This window comes from Nipponia nippon, unplaced genomic scaffold (genome assembly GCF_047370975.1).
Source record: "Nipponia nippon isolate SJK-2023a ecotype South Korea unplaced genomic scaffold, ASM4737097v1 scaffold_15, whole genome shotgun sequence".
Taxonomy (NCBI): domain Eukaryota; kingdom Metazoa; phylum Chordata; class Aves; order Pelecaniformes; family Threskiornithidae; genus Nipponia; species Nipponia nippon.
This window is the reverse complement of record NW_028262331.1, coordinates 9,875,267-9,897,522: the sequence shown is the minus strand read 5'-3', so window position 1 is coordinate 9,897,522 and position 22,256 is coordinate 9,875,267. Positions and strand designations below refer to the sequence as shown.

Genomic DNA, 22,256 nt, shown 5'->3' with positions numbered 1-22,256 from the left:
GAAGAAAGTAGATCAAATTCAGCCTGAAATAACACTAATATCAAGAATTGCACCTGCCTAAATCACAGCAAAATTTGACCAAGTGAAATAAATGCAGTAGCTAGCTACTGGCTGGCAGAGCAAGCATTTATCTGGCATGGGTGCGCAGCAGTAGAAGATGCATGAAGCGAGGTGCGTTAGTTGCCAGGTGTCAGATCAGGCAGCGGGCTAATCCGGTGGCTCCCGTAATACAGGGCGTGACAGGCAAAGGATGCATCAGGTGGGACGGCTGGAGGTTTTGTCCACCTGCAAACACTTTGCAGACTAAAATAAAATATTGTTTATTGGGTGGTCTGGTCCGAATGAGAGGGTCCTACCATGCCGTGCCATTCTGGGCTGATACCTGTGCAGTATCCATTTTCCACTCTAGTTTCTAGATCCTGGAGTAGATGAGACTGTCACACTTGTTTCTATTCTTGTTATTTTAGGCCTTTAATTCGGAAACAGATAACTTTAAGCTGGCGTATGGAGGGCACCAATACCATGCAAGCTGTGCAAATTTCTGGATCAACTGTGTGGAGCCAAAACCTCCAGGTCTCATTTTGCCAGACCTGCTCTGAAAGCAGTTGCACTGAAGATGGAGTATGGGGTCTAATAACGCAGGACACTTGGGGTAAATGGTGTGATAGGAAAGGCTTGAGGTGTGGTTAGTGTTTGACATGTTTCTGTTTGATTTTTGTACCACAACGAGTTAAAGCCACTGTCACGTACAAATTGCTCATGAAGAATTTCACTTGAAATGGCCAGGGTTTCAGAAATAACCAGAAAAAAAATGTAGTGTGGCAAAAAATGCGGCATTTCAGTCTTTCTCAAGATGAAAGCGGGTTAGTCTTCGTAAAAAGCAGTCTGCTAACCAAGTGCATAAACCTCTGAGAGAGGCCAGTACCTAGCTTCCAAGAAAAACTGAAATGTTAGATGGATTTGCATAAAGTCACCACTTAAATACTTGAAGTATGTATTTGCAAACAAATCTTTTCTTTAATGTTTTTGGTATATGGACCATGATGTATTTTCTTTAAATATTTGCTGCTATAATATTACAATGCATACAATGCACGAGTCACAGTAACTTTCGAGGCAAAATGAATTATTGACTTAGAAGGAATGAGGTTGCGGGGAGCCATTGTATATTTATATTTCCACTGTTCTGTATTGTAAATTATACTGTATTCACATGCATAACTGGTTAGTACTGGGGGATAAGGACTTGAAAAAATTGTTGAAATTTTCCCTATAATATCTGGATTCTTTAGTACAAGCAGCTGGATTTTAAAGCTTGTAGTCTTTGCTACTCTGTTGTAAATACAAACTCCTTCCTTGGACTTGTCCTGAACTGCATTTGTTACGTTTCACCTGGCCCTTTGGTAGTCGTGTGGCTGCATCCCTGTCAAAAATTGAACTCCACTGATACAGAGCGTCTGCTCCTGTAGATATATATTTTACCTTTTCTGTACGTTAATATGCTTTTCTTGATGGGATGCCTGCGTGTAACTTGTGCGGTCGAGTGCTCTCTGTAGGAACGTGTTTCTCTGGCTCGGAACCGGCAGCACAAGATGGCCCTTAGCTCCTGCTACAGGCGGGGGTGATGTAAGCCTGAAAGTTGCTCCTCTCAAGCAAGCTGTTTTTTGAAGCAGGCTATCGCACACCTGCCGATTCCCTGCTTGTGGTAGGTACACCTATCGGGACAGAAGGAGGTTGGTATAACAGACGATCACAAAATATTACCTGTGCATCCAAAGTACCTGATTCTCTCTTCAGATGCAATATCCAGACGACAGCGCAATCAGCTTCAGCGCTAGTGACAGAATTTTAAACCTAGTGGGAGCTTCATGGCATTACTATACGAGCCGTATCGCTATACAGGCTGCAGTGAATGAAGAGGGGTGTGTATCCGTCGGGTACAACTTGTTTCTTAATTCTTTATTTTCTCAGATCTCTAGAAAATCTCCCTCCTCTCCAAAAGATATCAACAGCTTTTCCAAGTTAATCTTGCCTCCGTTATGAGTAGCTGATATTGACCAGTGGTTATTTGCTGAAAGAGGAATTACAATGAGGAAAAATGATGCTTCATATTAAAAAAAAAAAAAAAAGGCTCAGTTATACTAAACTATTAATTATACCAAATGAAACAGTCTTGGCTCATAGGAGTACTAGGTGTCTGGCCCCTTATTTACACAAATTAAAATTAGTCTTCCTGCTGCCTGAAATTAGCTCATTCATAAAAAAAGCGACTTGTGCCTCCAGTCGCAAGCTCAAGCTAATCAAGTGGCAGATTTTCAGTAGCGTGACAGTGACTGCCTGCCTTCTGTTGCCCAGTAATTAGCAAAAAAAGGGCCATCAGTCATTGCTCGCTATTTCATTTCTCAGGTGTGAAATAGTTGCAGCAGCCAGCACCATAGCTTTTGACCACATACGTTGTTTTCCATCGTCGTGAGGGGCTGCCGCATACGTCCCCAGTGCAAGCATTCCTGTTGGGGTCTACGCCGCGCAGTAAGCCAGCGCTCGCTTTCGCGTGCTGAATTACAGCAGCGCTTCAGCGTTGCCTGACTTGAAGCAAATGCCTCGTCTTGCTGCTAGCAAGGGGACTTCTCAAGTGGTTTTGAGTGTCTGCCTGACGCAAAGGCTGTTGCTTATGAAACGCTATATTGGGAAAAGGGAGTTTACTGTTAGCGTGGGTTTCCACCACAGTTCCTGAACACTTAGCTAGGTAGGATTTTTTTTCTAATTAAAAGAGAATGCCACAAATAAAAGAGGCTACAATGTGAAACTTACAGCAACGAGTATTTCAAATACAGTACTAGCTATACTGTCATAAAAGCATTTTTCAGTGATGGTTTTTTTGTACTTGTTAATGTACTCCTTAAGCAAGTAAGTCCCCTCTCTGAGAGGTACCCAGCGTCTCTTTTGGCCCATAAAAATACGGAATTGACATTCACGATTATAATTGCAGCAGAGCTTACTGAAGTATGACACTACTGCTCGCTTGCTCCCTACAGAAGGAAAGCAGCAGGCAATATTACTGCGTTCGTGGCAAGCAGAAAGCGTTCTTCTGAACCGAACACCTTTACGTCATGGGAATATACCAAATGTTTTCCATGTAGATACCCTTGATAAAGGCATTGCACAATGAGGATCATCTCACACATCCTAGTCGTTAAAATGACTCACTGTTGCATTCAGCGTCTTCTCAGATATTACGCTGCCAGCCAAAGCCCGGTGTCCTTGCAATCTGTATCCAAGGTTACAGTATTTTCTACAGTGCATTGTAACAGACCACGTTCCCCTGCTTCCTTTGCATACAGGCTAATGGACGCGCTGCCTTTTGCTTTGGTTCGGTTGAATTTTATAAACGTAACTCCTTTTTCTGCATGTATTCTTTCACTAGAAAAAAGTGAGCAATGTGGTTTTCTTTTTTTTTTTTTCCTTTTTTTTTAAAGTATGTGTTCTCTGGAGCTGCCTTGGGGTTACCTATGGAAAGTGATTTTTCTATATATTTGTGTATATTTGGAATTTTAACAGATTATTTGCTCGGTTATTTAATGTATATATCACTTTGCCTGGTTGCATTCCTGATGCTTCAGTGCTGTCTTCGTGTGTTGCAGTTTTTCCTTGGTGGCAGGAGTGCTGGGGAGCCAAGAGACTGCTCCAGCCTCTTCCCCTGCCCGTCCGCGGCCGTGGTTGGGTCTGAGTTGCCTCCCCGGGCTCGCCGACCCGCGCTGGCTGTAGCCGCTTGGAGGTTGGTTGTGGCACGGGAATTGGTAGGTTCTGCACTTGACCCTTCGCTGACTTTTCCACTCTGGCAGCAGCTTCTCTTCACCTGGGTTGGTTTTGAGCAGCTCCTTCCCTGAAAATCACGCAGTAGATAAGCGAAGCGATAGTGAAGTTCGACCTAAGGTTGAGAAGAAGCTCCTGAAAACCCAAGGAATGCTCCGATTTCTAGTTAGCCACATATCAGACGAATTAAACTTGAAACAAAACCTGCCTTTTCAATAAAAGCTGCTCTTGTACAAACTACTTTTTCTGAAAGATTTTTTTCGCTCTCCGGGCCTGTATTTAATTCCAATTCTCAATATTAAAATACAAATGTCATAATTTTATGAAGAAAAGCGGTCAGAAACCTTCTCTTTATATCGTGACTCTTTTTTCTTCCTTCTGGGTGCATGTTATTTGTCTTCTAGAAGCGGTTTTGCGATGAGTAGTTGGAGCTGTTTCGGTTTGTGCTACGCTGGAGTCACTGCTGATATTTTAAATCCAATAAGTGTTATTAATTGACTTTAGTACATTGTTTACTCCCTTAATTCTTGCAATGCTTTATAAATCCTTTGTTGAGATTCAAACCTCGTTTTCAATAAAGAGCTCATTTCATATCTGACCAACCTGCAAAGTGGCTTGTTCTAGGATGCGGCCAGTAAAAAACGTCGCTTTTGCCGCCGGCTGGTAGCCAAAGGCTGTCACCTCTGGCAGGAGCTCGGCGGGCGCTGGCCTGGGGGGCTCCTCCGCAGAAATACGTGGGCAGGGGGGAATCATCCCGTGACTCGGGAGAAGCCTTGAAAGGTTGAAAAAAAGGGCCTCAAACATAACGAAGCTGTGTAAGTGAAACCTCCTTTGTGGCTGGTATTTGAACGATGTCTCGGTGAATAACATATAAACTATCCTGCAAGCGCTTCAGACAGCGTCCATTTGGAAAAGCCCCTGGGGAGCGGGAAGGGTGATCTTCCCCTCAGACCCAGCTGGTGTGCTCACAGCAATCCGGAGTGACGCTGTGCCCCTGGCTCTGCTTCGGTTTCTATAGATTTGAGGATGTGTGGAAAACTGGGTTTTGAGGGGAGGGAAACCCGACGCTCGTGTAAAATATCTTCTCCTAGAATGCACACAAGAGGAACTTGTGCAAAGAAATACCTACGAGTATTAATGCCATTGTACTGCTCCATCATATAGTCTCTAGTGGGTATTTCAGGTGAATTCTTTATTTCATCATGTGCTTTATTAGGTAATTACATTTTTTTATAGGTCTAACTTTCCTTTTTGTTTAAAAGTCAGTCTTGATGCTTTCTTGGCTGAACATTAGCATCTTCCCCTCCCCTAGGTACCAGGGCAGTCTGTGTATGCAGTATATATAATTATTCACAATGGAGAATTTTTACCTTCCAGTTTTGATATAGAAAATACTGTTAAGTTATACGTAGCCCATTTTTTAGGTGAAGTTTAATTTTGAAAGCAGATTTCAGGTTTTGGTATTTTTTTCCCCTTTGAAATGTCATGCTTTCAGAATGTCTCCAGACCAATGATTAAGTCTTGATTTTTAATCGCTAGTTCCTTTCCTTACTTACTATTTCCCTAGTGCGGTTTAACTCATGATGAAAATAGTGATGAGTGTATTTTTTTAAATGGCTAGTCAGCCTCCTCTGTCTGCTTGTTTGTCACCGAAACCGGGGCCAAGGGACGCAACCGTGAAACCTGAACTGCACGCAGCCGGTGGCAAAACTCCCTTTTATTTCAGCGGGCCAAGACTTGATTCTTGCTCCTCTGCAAAAGCAGGAGGCGGCCTCCCTCTGCCAGCGCGGGACTGCGCTTTGTACTCGTGGTACCGAAGGACACCGAGATCCGTGCGGTGATTTTGTTGGAAAAAATGGTGTTGAAGTATTTGGGGGGGGTTATGTGCGGTTTTGTGTAAGCGCATCCTGATGACGGATAAAAGAAGGGTTTGTGGGGGGAACGGGCTATGTAAAAGCCCGTACAGGATAAGTCGTTTGGGCTTTGGATGCCCCTGAGGGTGCGCGGTCTCCTTCTGCAGCGCCGTCTCCACGGGCAGGTTTGGCGGGAACGCGGTGCGTTGAACCCGTGGCCAGTCCTGGCTGCCGTGCCCAAAGGGGCGCAGAGCGCGCCCGTGTGCCGCCGGGCCCCCCCAGGTGGCCTTGGGCCTAATTTAAAGTAGTGAATGCCTAGAGCTGGCCTCGCTGGCCCGCTAACTGGAGCCTAGGAATTACGAGCACCGTTTCCTTCCCCCGGGGAGTAACTTTAAGCAAGTGGCATTTGCCCAGCCTGGTAAAACTCTTGTCTCTGCAGTAAATGTGAAACCTGACTCCTGGGTCGGAGCTGATCGAAGCCTCTGTATCAAACTCACTCTGATCTAGCCTTTTATTCCAACCAGGTCTGGTTTTACCCCTGATCCAAATGAGGTTGAGGCCATTGGGGCAGTTTTGTACCGGTGAGAACTGTATTTCAGCCCCAGTGGCTTTTAGTCTGTGGAAACCAGAAACCCACTTGTGCTGCAATCCCCACGCAGCATGGTTCAGCTTGGAGAAACCCTTTGACCCTGTCTACTGTTCCTCAAAACCTCAGCCGTTCAGCTAGGGCTTCGGAAGATAAAAATTTTGAGGTAGCCCAATTAATTGCCTGGCTTTTGTGATGAGGACCGGGAACTGCGGGACACCTGGATGGATTGGACACTGATGAGCCAAGCGATGGGAACAGATCGCAGTGTTTTTCTCAAGACTGAGGTCCGGATTTGTTTCAAGCCACTGCTCGGTATTACACCGTGTTCTCGCTGTTACTTGAGATGCATTAGGACAGTTCTGAATAGGAAACCAACACATGTTCTTGTTTAATCTTTATTGATTTTTTTTTTTTACAAGTATAGAATCTCATTTAAATCGGATAGCTATCTCGGCATCCAGCAATCTGCATATTCCTCCTTCAGAGATGAAACAGAGGACACAAATGTCTCATCGAGGAACGGACTTGCCTTGCTCTCCTGGTGCTCCAGTTACGCTCTACCGAAACCAGTCCCTTCCCATCCGCAGGGAGGGGAGCGACGCCCAGGAGGCCACGGCTACGCCACGGAGAGGCTTCTCCCACGTCTCAGGTTGGAATCATTCTCGTCACGTACAGAACAAGGCAAAGCCTTCTCCGTAAAGCCATCCTTGTCCGGGAGGTCGAACAGATCGCCATTTTGCGCAGAATAATTCTAGAATGCAACATAACCTTGAGGACATAATGAAGTGATTTAGAAATGGGCTAAGGCAGATCACGACCATACTTAGAGCTAAGTAATCAAGCGGTTTTACCTACTTCCAATTTACTGCTTGATTGAATGTTAGAAAACACAGCCCGGCCCCTCGGGAAGGTGGCCGTGCACACAGTTTCCTAAATGTTTCTTTGGCTGTCCAGTGCAGGGAGGGTTAACCTCTCGCCTCTGTCGTGAGCCACCTTGGGACAAGATCTCGGTTTGCTTTCCACCCACAAAACACACCAGTGTTTTTCAGTAGTGTAAGTGTATTCCAGGAGTATTGCCCTGGCATGGAATGAGTGAAAAAGGATCTTGTATTTACTTGATTTGAATAATTCAAATTTTATTTTACTTGTGGCCGACATGGACTGACTTTGCTTTTTTTTTTTTTTTTTTTTTTTTTTGACTTTTAATACAGATTAAGAGCTGACTAAAGATCTCAAACACTATATACTGAGAGTCACTACAGATGTTAAAGAAAACACCAGCACTAGCACCACAACCCTGCACGCCTGCCTTCCCGGCTCTTGGAAAAACCCACTGCCTCGGAGTAGGACCTCGCTCGCGCTGTGCTAGTGCCGCTCCCTAGCCACTACAGGATTTTGCAAGGAAGCAAACAAGCTATTAACGAAATATCCAGGCTACCGCATCACAAAGCGCACTTTGTTTATTAACTCCGCCAAATGCCTTTTAGGCCTTTCCTCATAGGATACTAATAAACTGACTAAAAAAGGGAGGGAGCCTTTAAGAAAGGGATCAACTTATAAGGAGACCTCATTCTGCTAAATCAGAGAAATGCGGATGGGGGAATCCCTGTAGAGAGAAATGCTTTGAAGGGAATCGTTGGCCTTGCAGGTTAGTGAGGTGAGAATTAGTTGAGGTTCTGCTGTATGGTAAAGAACCAAAGTTGGCTGTAGAAGGAGAAGGGAATGTCTCCAGTCTGGTCGACTCAGAACAGCGCGTCCCTTCTGTTGTGCTTCCTGTCTGCAGTCACATTAAATTCCCCAGTAAGGCATCAGGGGTCTCCTCTCTCTCTCATAAACGTCTGGGATGATGCCATATGGTGTCTGTACCATTTTAACTGTCGTCTTCCCAAAGAGCTTCCTCTCGTAGTCTATCAGTTGCCTCCAGAAGCCCACGTTGGGGCGTATAACGGGGCGTCTCGATTTGACCCAGTTGTATGCCTCAAAGAGGGACACCTTGTGGTACTTCATCAGGTAGGCGATGCAGAGGGTGGCCGACCTGCTCACGCCGGCGGCGCAATGGACTAAGGTGGCCCCGTGCTTCCGCGCCACGCTGTTGATCTTGTCGGCGACGCTGTCGAAGTACAGGGAGATGGGGGCATTGGGCATGTCAGCCAAAGGCACTTTCACGTATTCAAACTGGGGCCAGTTAAAATTGGGAATCTCGATGGTCGCATTGATTATGCAGGTGATTCCCCGGGAGAGGAGCAGGTGCCGGTTGGAGGCGACGCTGCCCCGGCTCAGGTACAGCGAGGGGGTGATTTGGGCGATGCCCCCGAGGGCACCTTCGGAAAGCATTCGTGGAGCCATCAGAGTTCTCGGTAAGGAGTTGTGGCTTCTGGAGGTCATGGAGGATCTTGGCACTCACGCTTCCATTATGGGAAGAGATCCAACGGGATCTTCAGCCAAGGGAAGGATTGTCTGGCCTGGTGGTGCTAGGACGGCAAGAGCTTCCGCCGCTTAGTCACTGCAAAACACAAGCAACGCCACATGAGCGGGGCAGCTGTCCGATGAGACCATGTCTACGCAAGAGAACAGGAAAACCCAACTCACCCTGCTGTGGCCTGGACAAACTCCTACTGGCAACCCTCCGTGGGGTAAGGTGGTTCTGGGTTTGCACAGCACTTATTACCACGGGGCCCCCAGGCACTGCCTGGACAGATATTAACAAAAAAGTCTCCTAGCCCAATTAGCTCCAATTACTCGTCGAGGGTTTGGGCAGCCTACCTGTGGGCCTGGACAGCATTTCACCCGGATTAGCACGTGGAAGATTAGCTACGCCTTTTCCCTGCTCAAAAGCAGCAACTTCACAACTGGCCAGGGTCCAAGGGGACGGTGAGAAACAGCTCACTGGGGCTGGATGCAGATGCCAGCAATTTAGATTACCCTGCCCTCTCCCCAATGCCACCCTTCTCCTTTTTTAGGTGTATGAAAGGCCCCGCCAAAGTACATAAACAGAGGAAAGTTGCTCATTAGAAAAGGCAGTGAGTCACGTCCATCCAGATTGGTAATCGGCTCTCATCTAGGCTGGGGAAGTGTGGAAAGAGTGACCTGGTTATGTCAGAAGCTGAGAGTAAAACCGAAGCAGAGGCTGGGACAAGGGAGGCTCTTTCCCTGCTGCTTTAACGACTGACTAATGCTCTGGAGAAAGACACGCTCTGCAAAGGCTTGGGTTCGCCTGCGTGAGCCGCGCGTTCCCACCTACCGCTGCTGTGGTCCCCAGGAAGGACCCCCGCTTTTATTTCCCCTACTCCTTTAGGACTTCTACGAAGCCAGTGGAGAAGCCACAAGCAAGGGGACGAGCCCTGGGGCACTAATACTTTGTAAGTCCCTTTTAGCTACGCAGTCTCCAGCTGGAGACGTGTGGTGGGAGAGGCTCCGGTCAGCGTCGTGGGCTGGGGAGTCCCTGCTCTGCCCAGGTAGGTCTGAGCCCACCAAAGTGTCACTGGGCTTCGCACGGTGGGGATCGGGGGGATGCTCAGCGCCTTGGGTGAGAGGGCGTCTGTCCCTCCGGCAGTTAATGCGCCGGGTCAGAGAGTCCGCAAAGGGCTGAGAGACCCCAACTGTGGCTCCCCCGGCCCTGACACAACAGTGCAGCCATCTGTCTTGCATCCCGCGCTCCGGGAAACACCGGCAGGTCTCAGCAGCGGCTGGTAATGCTGCCAGCAGATTTTTGGCATGGCTTTGCAGTATGGTAACTTAATGAGCATAACACGGTCTCCTCTGTGGCTTGTTCCCTGCTGGCAGCTACTTGAGCAGCTCCTGCAACTATGGGCCCAAAGTGCCAGCGCTGCAAGAGTTCATGCCCCGACAAGAAGATTTTTGCTGCAGCTGTGAACACTCAGCTTCCCCTGTGGACACCCCCACCGCAGTCACCCAGCTGGAGCAGCAATGAAGAGCATGGTTTTTCAAAGGAATAAAGTCCTTTGAGCAGGGGAAATCCCTGCTTTCAAATAGCTGTTACTCACAACGCAAAAGGATTCGGGCACTTACGCTCAGTAACAAACTGTCCTGCTCCAGATCACCGACTGGCACACGGACGCTGTGGGCTGCTGAAGCTGGGATGTCTCATAGACCGTGTCCAGCGCTGCGCTGGGGAGAGAAGAGAGCAGGGGGTTTACTGGGATCTGTGCTGGACCCAAAGATGATACCAGGCAGACCCCTTCGCTGAGGTAGGTTTAAGCCACCCAGTTTAGGTGTTGTCCAAGAACTGGGAAGGAGGACCACAGCTTCCCTGCCTGCTCCCTGGGGAGAGACAGAGGCCTCAGGAAGGCACTTGCTGCTGACAGTGTAATGTCACCAACTCCTGCCAACACGGCATTCAGAATCGTGTTAGACCCAGAGGAATCTGAGGCTGGCGCAAAAGTCATGACTCAAGAAAAATAAAGTAGTTTAAGTAATTAATTTGCTCTAACGTCTCCTTTAGCAGCCACCAAGACTCTTGCCTAGTCCCAGACAGCTAGTGCAGGTCTGTGTGTCTTTTGACGGTGCCCGAAGCACGCTCCCCTGGGAGACCCTCTGCAAGGGCTGTGCTCCCCGGCCCCGCTCCCTGAGGCACTGCTGGAATTACAGGGGCAAACAGGAGGGGGCAGAGCTGGTGCCGCAGCATCCCGCTCCTGGAAAGCGGAGGACAGGGCAGCATCCCCGTCTTTTATTTCTCCAGCCAGACCAGAAATAACACAAGTCCCCAGACTGCAGGGGAAGCAGCTGCCTGCTGGGAAATGCTGCTGGACCATGGGAGAGGGAGAGTAATGCCTGTCCCCAAAACAGCTCCGAGCAAGGCAGACCCACCCTCGCCCTCCCTGCTTTCATGCAGCTCCTCCGTCGGCCATCTCCGGCACAGCGGGGCCAAGAGCGAGGGGCTGGCAGCTGCTCCGTGTCCGCTCCCTCGGACAGGGGTGTGCAGAGAGAGGGCCAGGGAAAGGGCTTCATTTCCCTGTGCGTGGCCTTAAAAATGACAAAGGAACCTGCATGCTGAGCTCCGGAGCAGGAGGGAAACGGGCTGGCTTAGCTTTGGAGCCAGGGTCGGAGAAGGGAGAGCTGCTGCGTGTGGCGGGTCTCGGTGCTTCGGGACAATGGCTGGCCGGGAAGGCTTTGCACAGTGCCACGGAGAGGCCCGTGCCGGCATGGCCGCAGCGCTGGGCTGCTGGGAGGCAGGGCGGGCTGGGAGGCTCTGGCAGGCGCTGGGGAGCTGAGACAAGCCTGCCAGAGGCCAAACGACAAACCCAAACGGGATTTTTAACGCCCCTCCCTTGAGGGTGGATGGGAAACGTTAGCAGAGGGTGACCTGCAAATGTGCTGCAGGACGGCAGGAGAGGCCGGTGGGTGCTGGCATGGCACCTCGCCCCGCTCACCGGCCAAGGGACTGCTGGTGCCTTGGCACCTCCGGGAGCAGGGCAGCAGCATCCCTGCCTTGCTCCCCAAGACTGGGGCACCCAAATCTCTGCTCCAACAGGGCCCTGACATGCTGCTTGGGCTTGAGCGCGCTCGCCTGCACCGCCTGCTCCTGCTGGCCCCACGTCCACGCTGCTGCACCTGGGCTCCAGCTGCTCCCCAGGGGCGCCCGGAGGGCTCCTTCGGGCGGTTTGGGAGGGGCTTTGCTGCTTTCCATAAAGTGTTTCCTGTTTGCAGGCAGCAACTTATCCAGACATTTGCATGTGACAGGCTGGGCTCGCTCTGCAAACTCTGCTGCCGCTGGGCTGGCAGCAAACTGCCTGCACACCGCATGCAGCCCGCTCCCGAGCAGCCATCCGAGACGGCATCCCATGGCGTCTGAGACAGACGGTCCGTCGGATGAGCAGCTTCCTGCTCCGGGATGCGTTGCTCCCCTGGGAAGAGAGGAGCAGCTCACGGGAGGCACCCGTCTGTCTCACCTCTGCTCGCTGTCAGCAGCAGCGGGGGAACAGGGAGGATTTTGGGGCCAGCTGGGAATGCAGGCAGGTGCCTGCGGTCCCGTGTCCCTGTTTAACTCCACTTCCCTGGGGCTCCAAATGGCTGACACCAGGCAGCACTGCCCCTGCTCAAACCAGAACAGCTCTCGTCCAGAAAGAGTTAATGTTTTAGAGAGGAGTTCATTATATAAGCGAGAGATAAGGCTGCTGTGCTCCGTCAGACCAAATCCCTGGTAGCCGAGGATGCTGCCCGACCGGCCACGGCAGGAGCAGATGCTGGGGGAAAGGTGCTAAGGGAGAGGGGCAGGTGCCAGCGGCCCTTCCCGTGTTTCACAGCTCTCGCAGCGGGAGCTGGCTGGGATGCCACCGACTGCGACATGCTGTCTCAGGCATGTGACAAAGCCGTGGTCCTCCTGCCCACACAAACCAGGCTGAGCAGCTGCTGGCTTGCAGGGAGCCTGAAAATGAAAGGGGCCTCGTCTGCCTCGGATGGCAGAGGCTGCGTGCTGGGTGCGGCGCCTTCGGCTGATGATTAGGAGCTACCACCAGGCTTGGCGGTGTGAATCTTTATCTGTCTGCACCTTCTTGTAACCCTCCTGCCTGGCCCCAGCCAGCTTTGGACAAAGGCTTGCCTGAAGTCTGCTGTTTCGCTCCATTTGAAACTCCATTTGCCTTTCTCAACACACCCGCGTTATCCTGCCGTGTCCCTGCTGTAATCCAACACTGTTGCTCTTCATGCGGTAGTTCCCGTCATTGTGCTGGGGCAGAGAGAGAGGAAAAGAGTGAAAAGCCTCTTCACAGCCGTTGCTGTGTGCAAAAAAAAAACAAAAAAAATAGCTGAAGATCAAGTCAGGCATGCACACAGCCCAGTCCTGGCTGTGCCACCTGCGGTACCTGCAAAGGACAGCGGCAGAGCAGGCCAGCACAGCTGCGAACAGGCTGCTTGCACGGGCACGGGCGCTGCGTCCAGCTGTGCCTCATTCAGCCTCTGCACAGAGACGGGATGAGCTGCACTGATACAGCCAGTTTCCACCATCTCCTGTGGAAAAAAAAAACCCACATCTACTCCCATTTCTTCTTGGTTCGAGTTTCCGAGCAGTTGCATAGGCTGGGGTGGTCACACAAGCCTGCAGTCGGTGTCCTCGGGGTGCTGGAGCCTGGCTCAGCTGGCTCGCCACCGCGTGTCACCCTGCGAAGGGGCCGTGGGCGCTCCCCGGCGCGCTGCGCCCGGGCTGCGAGACGGCGCTGGGAGGTGGCGCGGGCTGTTACGCCGCGGGTCAGAACCGGGGCTGTCTCTAAAGGAGCAGCCGAAGGAGAGGGGATGCGGTTGTCGTTTCCTGCAAAGGGCTGAAATTCCCAGAGGGTGCAGCGTGGTCCTTTGGGCAAAGACTGGCTGGTGGCGGGCTGATAGCAACCAGGTAATCCTGCCATTGCACCCTCGTTTGCTGAGCTGACTCCAATTAATGGGTTAATTAATCTTGTACCAGCCCTGACCCACAGCAAATCCCTTTCTAGACTCTGCCTTGGTTTTCTCCATGCACAGAGACCAGCTGCCACCGCGTGCTCACCCCTGGGCTGCCGGGGAGGGCTGGGACCCCCCGGGGTGGCAGGGGGTCCCTGGGGTCCCTGGCCCTGGTGACACAGGGGCGGGACCAGTGCAGCCTCCTCCCTCCCCGGCAGATTGGTGGGTTCTGCCATTTCCCTCATCTGCATAATCAGGGGTGGGGGAAGCAAGTGGGTAATTACAGCCTGGAGATGACTTTGGTCTTCAAAGCCTCCAGGTCCTTTCCACACAGCTCCCGGCCAGCACCGTCCTTGGGTGCAGGTTTACGGCGAGGGGACGCTTCTCCAGTACCCACCATGGCAGGGACCTCATCCTGCACCCACCGGCTCTCCGCAGACCCGCTGCTCAGGTAAGTCTGGCTGGCTTGTATCGAGCGCTGCGGGTGTTTCTGCTGTACCTGGAGGCTAAGCTGCGTGGTTCATCTGCGGTCGGGTCTGCCGGAGAAGGGGCAGGCGTTTTGCCCGTGGTAGCTGCTCCCATGGCAGGCTGGTGGTGTGTGCCTTCGCAGCGTTCACCAGTTTGACACTGGGTCGTATCCCACCCGGGCTGGATTTCCTGGCGTCAAAGGGGCTCCTCTCCAGGCAAGGAGGTTTCAAAAGCAATACAACAATATCCATGTAATGGTTTGTGTATTGGGTGGTCCGGTCCCTTGGAAAGGTTGCTGCTGGCAATGCTTAAGGCTCTGTTCTTCCAAATCCTGTAATAGCTGGAGTTTGTTTCTCTTGCTTTCATTCCTGGGAATGTAGTCCTGCTAACAAAGGCTGAAATTCCCATAGGAAAGCATTCCTGGTTCCTGGAGCTCCCGAGAAAGGCTTGAAAACACCTCTGAAAGCTCAAAAGACCAATGCAAACAGGCAGATGTTAGTTAAATATGCTGTGATCTCTAGGACAGGAGGGGAGAGCATTGCTTGTTGGTCTTCAGACAATGAGCTGGCAAGTCTGAGCTTCTGCTTTCTTATTCTGGTGCTGCTGGGTGGTTTTCTCTGACTTTTTTTTGGTTTTGACTTTGTTGGGTTTTTTTTAAGGGCTCCTCTGGCTTGAGAGCAGAGGCTGTGACTTGTTTCTGAGGGACTTGAGTAAGACTTGCAGTTGGTGTAGGCCTGTAGGTCAGTACCATGGCAATGTAGCTGGTACCTGGCAGAGGCAGGAGCATCTCCCAGGCCCTTTTTTCCCTAGAAGGGGGGAAATCCCGCAGATGTGCGACTCGGTAGCCAGCTCACCAGGTGGGAAGGGATGGTTGGTCCTGCTCCCAGCTTTGCTGCTGCCCGCTGGGTGCCTCGGCTTTCTGGCAGCCGTTCTGCTCCTCTTGCCCTAACGCTGCCGGGAGGGCTGTGGCTGAGCAGGGCGTCCTCGGAGGGGTGCGGAGGGCAGGGCCCGAGAGGTACTCAGCAGGTTTAGCGCACGGGGCGGACCAGGTGAGTCGCAGGCCCTGCTCTGCTGACAGAGCAAAGGCACCGAAGCCCCTGGTTTTACTCCCAGAGCATCATCTGGGATTCAAAGCAGGTTTGTGGGCTGGGTGTGCAAAATGTCAGTACTGAAGCAAGCCTTATGCCCCTTCCCAGGAGAGGAAAAGTTATTCGTTTTAGAGATGACAAATGCTCTCTAATGCTGCAGTAAAGAGAAGAGTCAATATTGCAGGTGCTGAATGAACGAGCCTGCTCAGGGCTCTTCCTAGCCAGGCTGAACAGCAAATTGCTTCAGAAATGGTCTTGGAGAACAGCATTTAAAATAAATTTCAGCAGAGAGCACGAACTGCAGCCGTTCCCAGGGTCAGGTCTGGCTCGTGCCAAGTCCATGGGAGTTTGAAGTGGGCTTGAGGCCATCAGCAAGCCCACCCCTCCCGGGTGTCAGGGCAGCAACCGCAGCTCACTGCTTGCTCCGCTGGGGTCTTTGCTTTCCTGCCTTTGGCTGTCACGGATGCGCTCCTGGCTGTTAGAGACTCCTCTCGGGCGTGTGGTTCAGAGCCATCAGCACGTCCTCGCGATGGAAGGGATGAGCAATTTGGTTTTGAAGCAGAAAAGAAGGAAGGAGAAGCAGGAGGGGATGGTGGGGTGATTTGGGCTGTGACAGAGGATGCCTTGACTGATCCCTGATTGATTCCTGCTCGCAGCCTGCATTACCCTCCCAGGCGAGCACAGGATGGAAGCTGTCAGATGTTAAATCTAGATAATCATCTGTCTACCCAAAGCTCTGAGCAGGCCTGGCTGCTTGTGCAGCACCCAGCACAACTGTGTCCCCTGCGCTTGCAAGAACACACTGGTAACTTCCCAAAGGTTTCGTGGTGCGTTTCAGGCACGGCTCCCCTTTGCACAAGAAAGTAGCAGGGTATGGCTGCAAAAGGTCCCAGGCTTATCCTTGCTCAACAACCTCAGATCAAACACATTTAGTCCATAAGCACAAAGTCTTGTTTCCCCTGGTGTGGCACTGCCTCCTCCACACACCTGGAATTCAGGCTGCTCCCATGACCCGAGCCAGCTCTCCAGGCTGCAGGGCTGACGAACTCTAATTAGCCTGTCCCAGCCTGCTGTGACGCTGCCTTTGGAGGGGTGACAGCAGACGCTCCTGCGTCACGGCTCGTCTCCCTTCCACGGGCACCGATGGCGCGCCTGGTGCTCTGGGCAGGCCTGGGTTGGCTCGGGTAAGGCCAGGACTTTGCAAGCCTCACCTGGCTGCCTCCTGCGGCCCAGGAGCAGCATCCTCGTTCTTGCGGCCGGTCTGCTCACGCTGCAGGTGCATCGCACCACCGAGCCTTGGCCTGTGACCAGGCTGCTGAGGTTAATACCCTGAGCAAACTTATGAGGGGTTAACAAGCAATTGCAAAATGCACAGGTAGCATGGCAAGCATTTACAGACCACCAGGGCCTGCCTTGCAGCTCGCTGTAAATCAGCCCAACGTGCCCAGCTGATGAGCTCCTAAATGTCTAGCAGTGCTCTACCAGACCCTCGGCCCCTCTGCACTCTGTGAGCCAAAGCCTGGCTCCCTGCTTTGCTATTCTCCAAAGGAGCAGAAAAAATGGGTGGTGAGGTTTTTGGAAGGATCCATCCGAGGATGCCACTTGGCCCATCAGCCAGGGTCCCTGCTGCCTGCTTTCCTGCTGCCTGCGTGCCTCTCCCAGGCAGGGGGAGGCAGCTCCGCGGACTCTTTATGCGTGCTGCCACTATTTCCTCGGCAAGGCAGCAGAGCCTGCCCACGGGCACGTTACGCGCTCCCTGCCACGCAGCCGCCCCCTCCTTGCTGCTGTGGAGTGGGAACAGGCAGGGCTGCTTCCTCTCTGCTTGGCAGCTGGATCCTGCCAGCTGCGAGCAAAACCTCTCGCCACGGGGAGAGCTCCCGGCCGGCGCGCAGGGACGGAGAGAGACGGGGAGCAGGCGCGGGTGCAACCTAGAGCACGCTGATATTTATAAACTCCTGCGTGATACAGCCGCTCTGCTCTGGGGACAAGCTTCCCTCGGCAACCAGCAAGAGGATTTTATGCAAGAAAAACAAACCATCTCTCTTTTTAAAGCCGTGTCTGTTATTCTGGAGCCGCTGGCTCCTGGCCGGCTGTAACGCGCCACGCTCTGCGTGCCAGTCACTTGGAGAGAGCAGCAGGGGCACAGGGCTCATCTGCGGGGCCCCAGTACAAGCCAGTAGTGTGGCCATTTGCATCTTACTTTAAAACTCTGGATGGGTGCATGAAACACTCTTTAAAAAACAGAATTAAGCCTTGAGGAGGCATGAACAGGATCCTACAGTTGTGTGTAGCCTCGGTTCTGTAGTCGGCTGAACACCAAGGGCTGGTTTTGAACCCCAAGTGGAGATATCCTCTCTTCTGAAGCGCTACAGCTTATTTTGGTGCCAGCTGATGGCATCTGGACTGCAGGTGGAGTTTAGAAAAGCTCCCCTGCTCCATCCCCTGTCCCAGTGTGGGTGACCCTGGGGGAACACGGAGGGAGAGGAGCTGGGGCATGGTCAAGGAGCAGACCCACACCTGGTTCTGGCTCCTGGGGTGCTGCAAGATGGAGCCTTGTTTTTCCTGGGGATGTGCCTTGCACAGTCACAGCTGACAGGAGGGACACAATTTCTTCCTTATTAGTTGAGCAAAACACAGGGACCTGGTGTGTTTGCTCGTGTGTGACCTGGGAGCAGGGCTGCTCAGCTCACACCGCGGGGCTTGCCCAGGTCCACGCTGCCAGGGGTTGTGCCTCTGGCTTATGCCGCAGGGCTGCGCACTGGGGCAGCAGCTCTGGGCTCTGCCCCGTCTCTGCCAGCCCACCTCAAAACCCATAAAATTGAAGGCAGCTGCAAATTCACTGCAATATGCCCTGGAAACTGTCCGGTGCTTCCATGCTGGTGCTCACACGGACCTTTTCCAGGGGCACTGCCAGCTGGTGCATGCTCTGAGTGCAGCCCCGCTTCTCCAGGGGGTCTCAAAGCCTGGCACCCCCTGGTAAACCTGACCCGCGACATTCCCCCGCTGGAGGAATCCCCTGCGGGCGGGCAGGGGCTGCCCACGCTTCCCAAGGCCAGGCAGTGTTTCGGCATGGGGCAGTAAAAGCGGGAAGCGAGAGCTGAAGGGAGAGCAGCAAGAAAGCAGGATGGGAATGGGCTGGCCGGCTGCGCCCGGCCGCCTGCCCGCAGCAGCTGTAAGGAATGAGGTCACCTTCTGAGCACATCGATGGGGTTGCTTAGGGTAACAGGAAGGGAGGCCAATTTTAATCAATTAGCTGGAAATCAAGTTTACATGCAGTAGCAAACGCTTCCCTTGTAAGCAGTGCAGGGCCAGCGCCCCTCACCTCCCAGTACGTAGCTCTGGCTGCTTGAGGCTTGGTGAAAATATATTTTGACAGCAGAAGGGACACCGAGCAAATTCAAATTTCCTTTGCGAACTGGGACTCCTGCCCCCATGAGCCGCTGCTCAGCGTCCCCCCAAGGGGAAGGGACCCGCAGCCACCCTCCGCGCTGCGGGGTGGGATGTTGGCAGAGGGGAAAACTAAGTCTCATCAGTCCAGGTACCCCAGCCCGCCTGGCTGTGGGACACAGGGCTGGAGTGAGCACAGCGGCACCTGTTGAGCCTTCCTGCTGGGAAATGAAAACCTGCCTGATTATTATTTTATTTTTTTTTCCTGAAGTGGGGGAGTAGCCGTGTGAGACTAGCCCACGAGCTGTAGTGCTGGCACTAGGGAGTGCTCTGCAGGCACCCCCAGCCCTGCGGTGCCCAGGGAAGGGCGGGCAGTGCGTTTGCCTTCGGGTTTAAGGCTTTATTTCCAAGCAGCTGGGGAGCTGGGGATGCTGTTCAGAGATTTCTTGGCTATTTCCAAATGCCAGAGCCCTATCTGCTAGATGTTCACATTTCTATTTGCATTATGGTTGCTCAGCGTGTCTTTTTTGAAGCGATAAATCGGTGTGTGTGTTGAGAGGGTTGTGTACCTGGAGGAAAAAAAGGAGCTGGGAGAAGCTCCCGCACCCGGTTCAAGGCATTATCCCCACCTTCTAGGGAAAGCCACCCTGGCAGGCAGCCCCTGGAGGGAAGGTCCTGCAGCAGCGGCAGGAAGCCTGGAAGGCTTCTCTGCTGCGCTGGTGAACGGCCTCGTGTAGACGGCCCTTCTGGGGCCAGCGTGTGGTGAGCCGGAGCAAAGCTGCTCCTGGTACCCGCTGCCTTGCCCGGATGCCTCTTCTCCTCTCCTCATTCCTGACTCCTGCCTGGATGCCCAGATGTGGCCGGTTCCCTGGGACAAAGCTGGCAGCGACTCTCAAAGCAGAGGTCTGTTTGAGACTTTCTTGTGTTGGCTTCTGCATGGCTTTCCTCCCTCCCGTAACGTCTGGTTTAGACAGAAGGCTTTCCCCCACACCCTGTACCTTTCTAGCACTAGAGCAGCATGAGCTCTCTGCCTTTCCAGCTCTGAGATTCCAGCTGGGATCAGGTATTGAATTAAGCCATGCAAATTTCAATATTGCCCTGACCAGGAGGGAAGCAGTGCCGGAGCCTGGAGCAGACCCTGCTGAGCAGTGAGGGCTTGGATGAAATCCCTGCGATTTCACCTTTCCTTCTGGAGGAAGGAGGGGACGTGCATGCCCCTGTCCAGGGGGCAGCAAGGACCGGCAGAGCGGCGCGTTCCCACCTTCTAGGCATAAATCGATTAAAACCCGCCGCATTAGCGCTCCCCTCCTGACGTTCACCAGGGTCGCGTTAGCCAAGTCATGGCAGCAGATCTCTGCCGGTGGGCACTGGCACGCGCTCTCCAAACCGGCGACTCGTTTTTCGTTGCTTGCGAACTGGAATGGTACGGAGCCTGTCCCAGCCACGGGAACACGGCACACACCGAGGTGGATGGAGAGACCCAGGGGGAGGAATCCGCTCCCTGCCAAACAGGGACAGCTGATCCGGTGTATCATAAGGGAAAACAGTGTTTGTCAGTGCTAATCCCCCCGCCATGCCTGTGGCAGTGGCATTAGGGATAAACTGAACTTGCAACATGATATTAGGACATCTGTCAATACTCAGAGCTTCAGAATAAAAGACTCATTTGCTGCCCAGTCGAACAGGTTATAATCCTTCCCAATCTCCCTACAGCCAAATGCCACTCATTCATTACTAGTGTTGCTCAAAGCAGCTACTCCGGAGCTGAGTCAAGGGCCGTGCACGCAACCGGTTTGGTTTTGAGGCCAGCCAGCCGCAGGCACGCGCCAGGGTTTGCAGGCACCGGGGTGCCCTGCGAGCCGGGGGTGCCGAGGGCGGCCGGCACCCCGACGGGCGGCAGCCAGGGATGCTGCTCCGCTCCGGCACTGCCGGCAGCGCGGCATGGGCTGAGGCTTGTTTCCACGTCGAGGAAAACACCCAACCTCTGCACTTGGCTATTCTGGTGTAGAGCTGAAACAACTCCCTCTCTCCGGCCGGGCTTGCTCGGGGTTTAACCACCCGCGAGCAGGTTTTCGCCTCGTCCTGTTCTTTTGGGCACCTCCGGGCAGAGCCGCCTCGGTGGCCCACGCCGTCCCAGCGCGGCCAGCACCGTCTCCGGACACGCGGGACCGTCCTGACCCTGGGAAGGACCCCAGCGCGGGCGGCCGGACCGAGGGCCGCATCCAGCCCCTCCGCACCGCGGGGGCTGCTCCGGCCCCACCGGGGCACAGCCCGAGCGGCTCCGCCGCGCGTCGCTACGGGCGGACCCGAGGCCAAGGTGAGGGGCTGGGGCAGCGGCGGGAGGCCGGTGGCCTCCCGGGCAGAGCCGGGGCTGCCCTGCCTCCCGAGGAGGGCACTTTAAAGCGTATCGCACCAGGGCGAGCCGTGAATAACGCAGAAGCAGCCTCGCAGCAGCAGGGGAAGCCGGCGACCACGGCAGCCCCCGGCGACCACGGCAGCCCCCGCCGGCCGGAGCAGCCCTGGCAGGCGGCGCTGGCTGCCGGCCGCGGGCGGGGGCGAGCCCGACCCCGACCCCCGCGCTCCCCTCAGCCCCCGCGGGGCCGGGAGCCCCCTCCTCGCCCACCGCCCCCCTCCCCGGCGGAGGCCCGGGCGGGCGCCTCTCCCGGGGCCCGGCCCTGCTGCCCCCCCCCCCGCGCCCCGCTCGGCGAGGGCCCGGCCCGCTCTCACCATGGCTCCTCCGGCGGCGGCTCCGCGCTCCCTCGCGGCCGTGGCGGGCGGCGGCGGGGCAGGACTTTTATCGGGCGGCAGCCGGGCTCCGTCTCTCGGGCTGCCACCTGACCGCGGCGCTGCCGGGGCCGCCCTCCGCCCGCCGAGCGGCGGTTACCAGGCTACGGCGGGGCCCGGCCCGCCCGGCTCTGCCCCCGGGCGGAGGCAGCTGGCGCCCGGCCCAGCCTTAAAGGCGCCGCTGCCCGGCGGAGCCCGGGGCCGGGGCCGACGTCCCGCGGCGGGTGGGGGGCGACGGAGCTTCCCTCAGCCCGGGCCCTCTCCCCGAGGGTCCTGCGGGGACGTGGCGGGGTCCCTGCGGGGTTATGACAGCGTGTGGGGACGAGTAAAGGTCTCTTTCAACCTAAACAATTCTGTGATTCTAAGTGGGGGTCCCTGGGGGGCTGGGGACGAGTGGGGGTCTCTGGGGGGACATGGCAGGGTCCCCGTGGGGCTGGGGATGTGGCAGGGTCCCTGTGGGGACGTGACAGCGGGTGGGGATCTGGCCAGGTCCATGAAGGGGCACAGTGGGGTCCCTGTTAGGGATGGGACGCGTCGTGTCCCCACGGGGACCCTGCCAGAGCGTGGGGATGTGGTGGGGTCCTTGTGAGGATGGGGACAAGTGGGAGTCCCTTGGGGGACATGGTGGGGTCCCTGTGGGGCTGGGGATGTGGCAGGGTCCCTGTGGGGACATGGTGGGGTCCCTGTGGGGCTGGGGACGAGTGGGGGTCCCGGTGGGGTCCCTGTGGGGCTGGGGATGTGGCAGGGTCCCTGTGGGGACGTGACAGCGGGTGGGGATCTGGCCAGGTCCATGAAGGGGCACAGTGGGGTCCCTGTTAGGGATGGGATGTGTCCTGTCCCCACGGGGACCCTGCCAGTGTGTGTGGGGATGTGGTGGGGTCCCTG

The 22,256-nt window shown here is 54.3% G+C and overlaps 2 protein-coding genes across 8 annotated transcripts in view; one reads left to right on the top strand and one right to left on the bottom strand.

Annotated features, from left to right (window-relative positions):
- The window catches only part of SYNRG (synergin gamma), a 44,121-nt gene extending 39,710 nt beyond the window's left edge, over positions 1-4,411 (top strand). For all 6 annotated transcript variants that reach the window (XM_087751800.1, XM_087751799.1, XM_087751798.1 and 3 more), the window contains one exon: positions 468-4,411. In XM_087751800.1, coding sequence (XP_087607926.1) covers positions 468-599 — 132 coding nt within the window. In that variant the 3' untranslated portion in view covers positions 600-4,411. The remainder of the gene's footprint in view (positions 1-467) is intronic.
- Positions 4,412-7,421: 3,010 nt separating this feature from the next.
- DUSP14 (dual specificity phosphatase 14) lies at positions 7,422-21,491 on the bottom strand. Of its 2 annotated transcripts, XM_087751928.1 has the most exons (5): positions 21,315-21,491; positions 13,077-13,221; positions 12,815-12,940; positions 10,285-10,383; positions 7,422-8,758 (listed from the first exon to the last, which is right to left on the bottom strand). In XM_087751928.1, exon 5 carries the CDS (start codon positions 8,638-8,640, stop codon positions 8,044-8,046), a length of 597 nt encoding a protein of 198 aa, XP_087608054.1. In that variant the 5' UTR covers positions 8,641-8,758; positions 10,285-10,383; positions 12,815-12,940; positions 13,077-13,221; positions 21,315-21,491; the 3' UTR covers positions 7,422-8,043. The 2 variants fall into 2 exon arrangements, with proteins under 2 accessions (XP_087608054.1, XP_087608052.1); XM_087751926.1 differs by lacking the exons at positions 12,815-12,940; positions 13,077-13,221.
- Between the last annotated feature and the right edge of the window lie 765 nt (positions 21,492-22,256).

What these genes read in the sequence shown, in the direction of transcription:
- DUSP14 (XM_087751928.1), bottom strand. Translation starts at nt 8,640, where the DNA reads ATGACCTCCAGAAGCCACAACTCCTTACCGAGAACTCTGATGGCTCCA.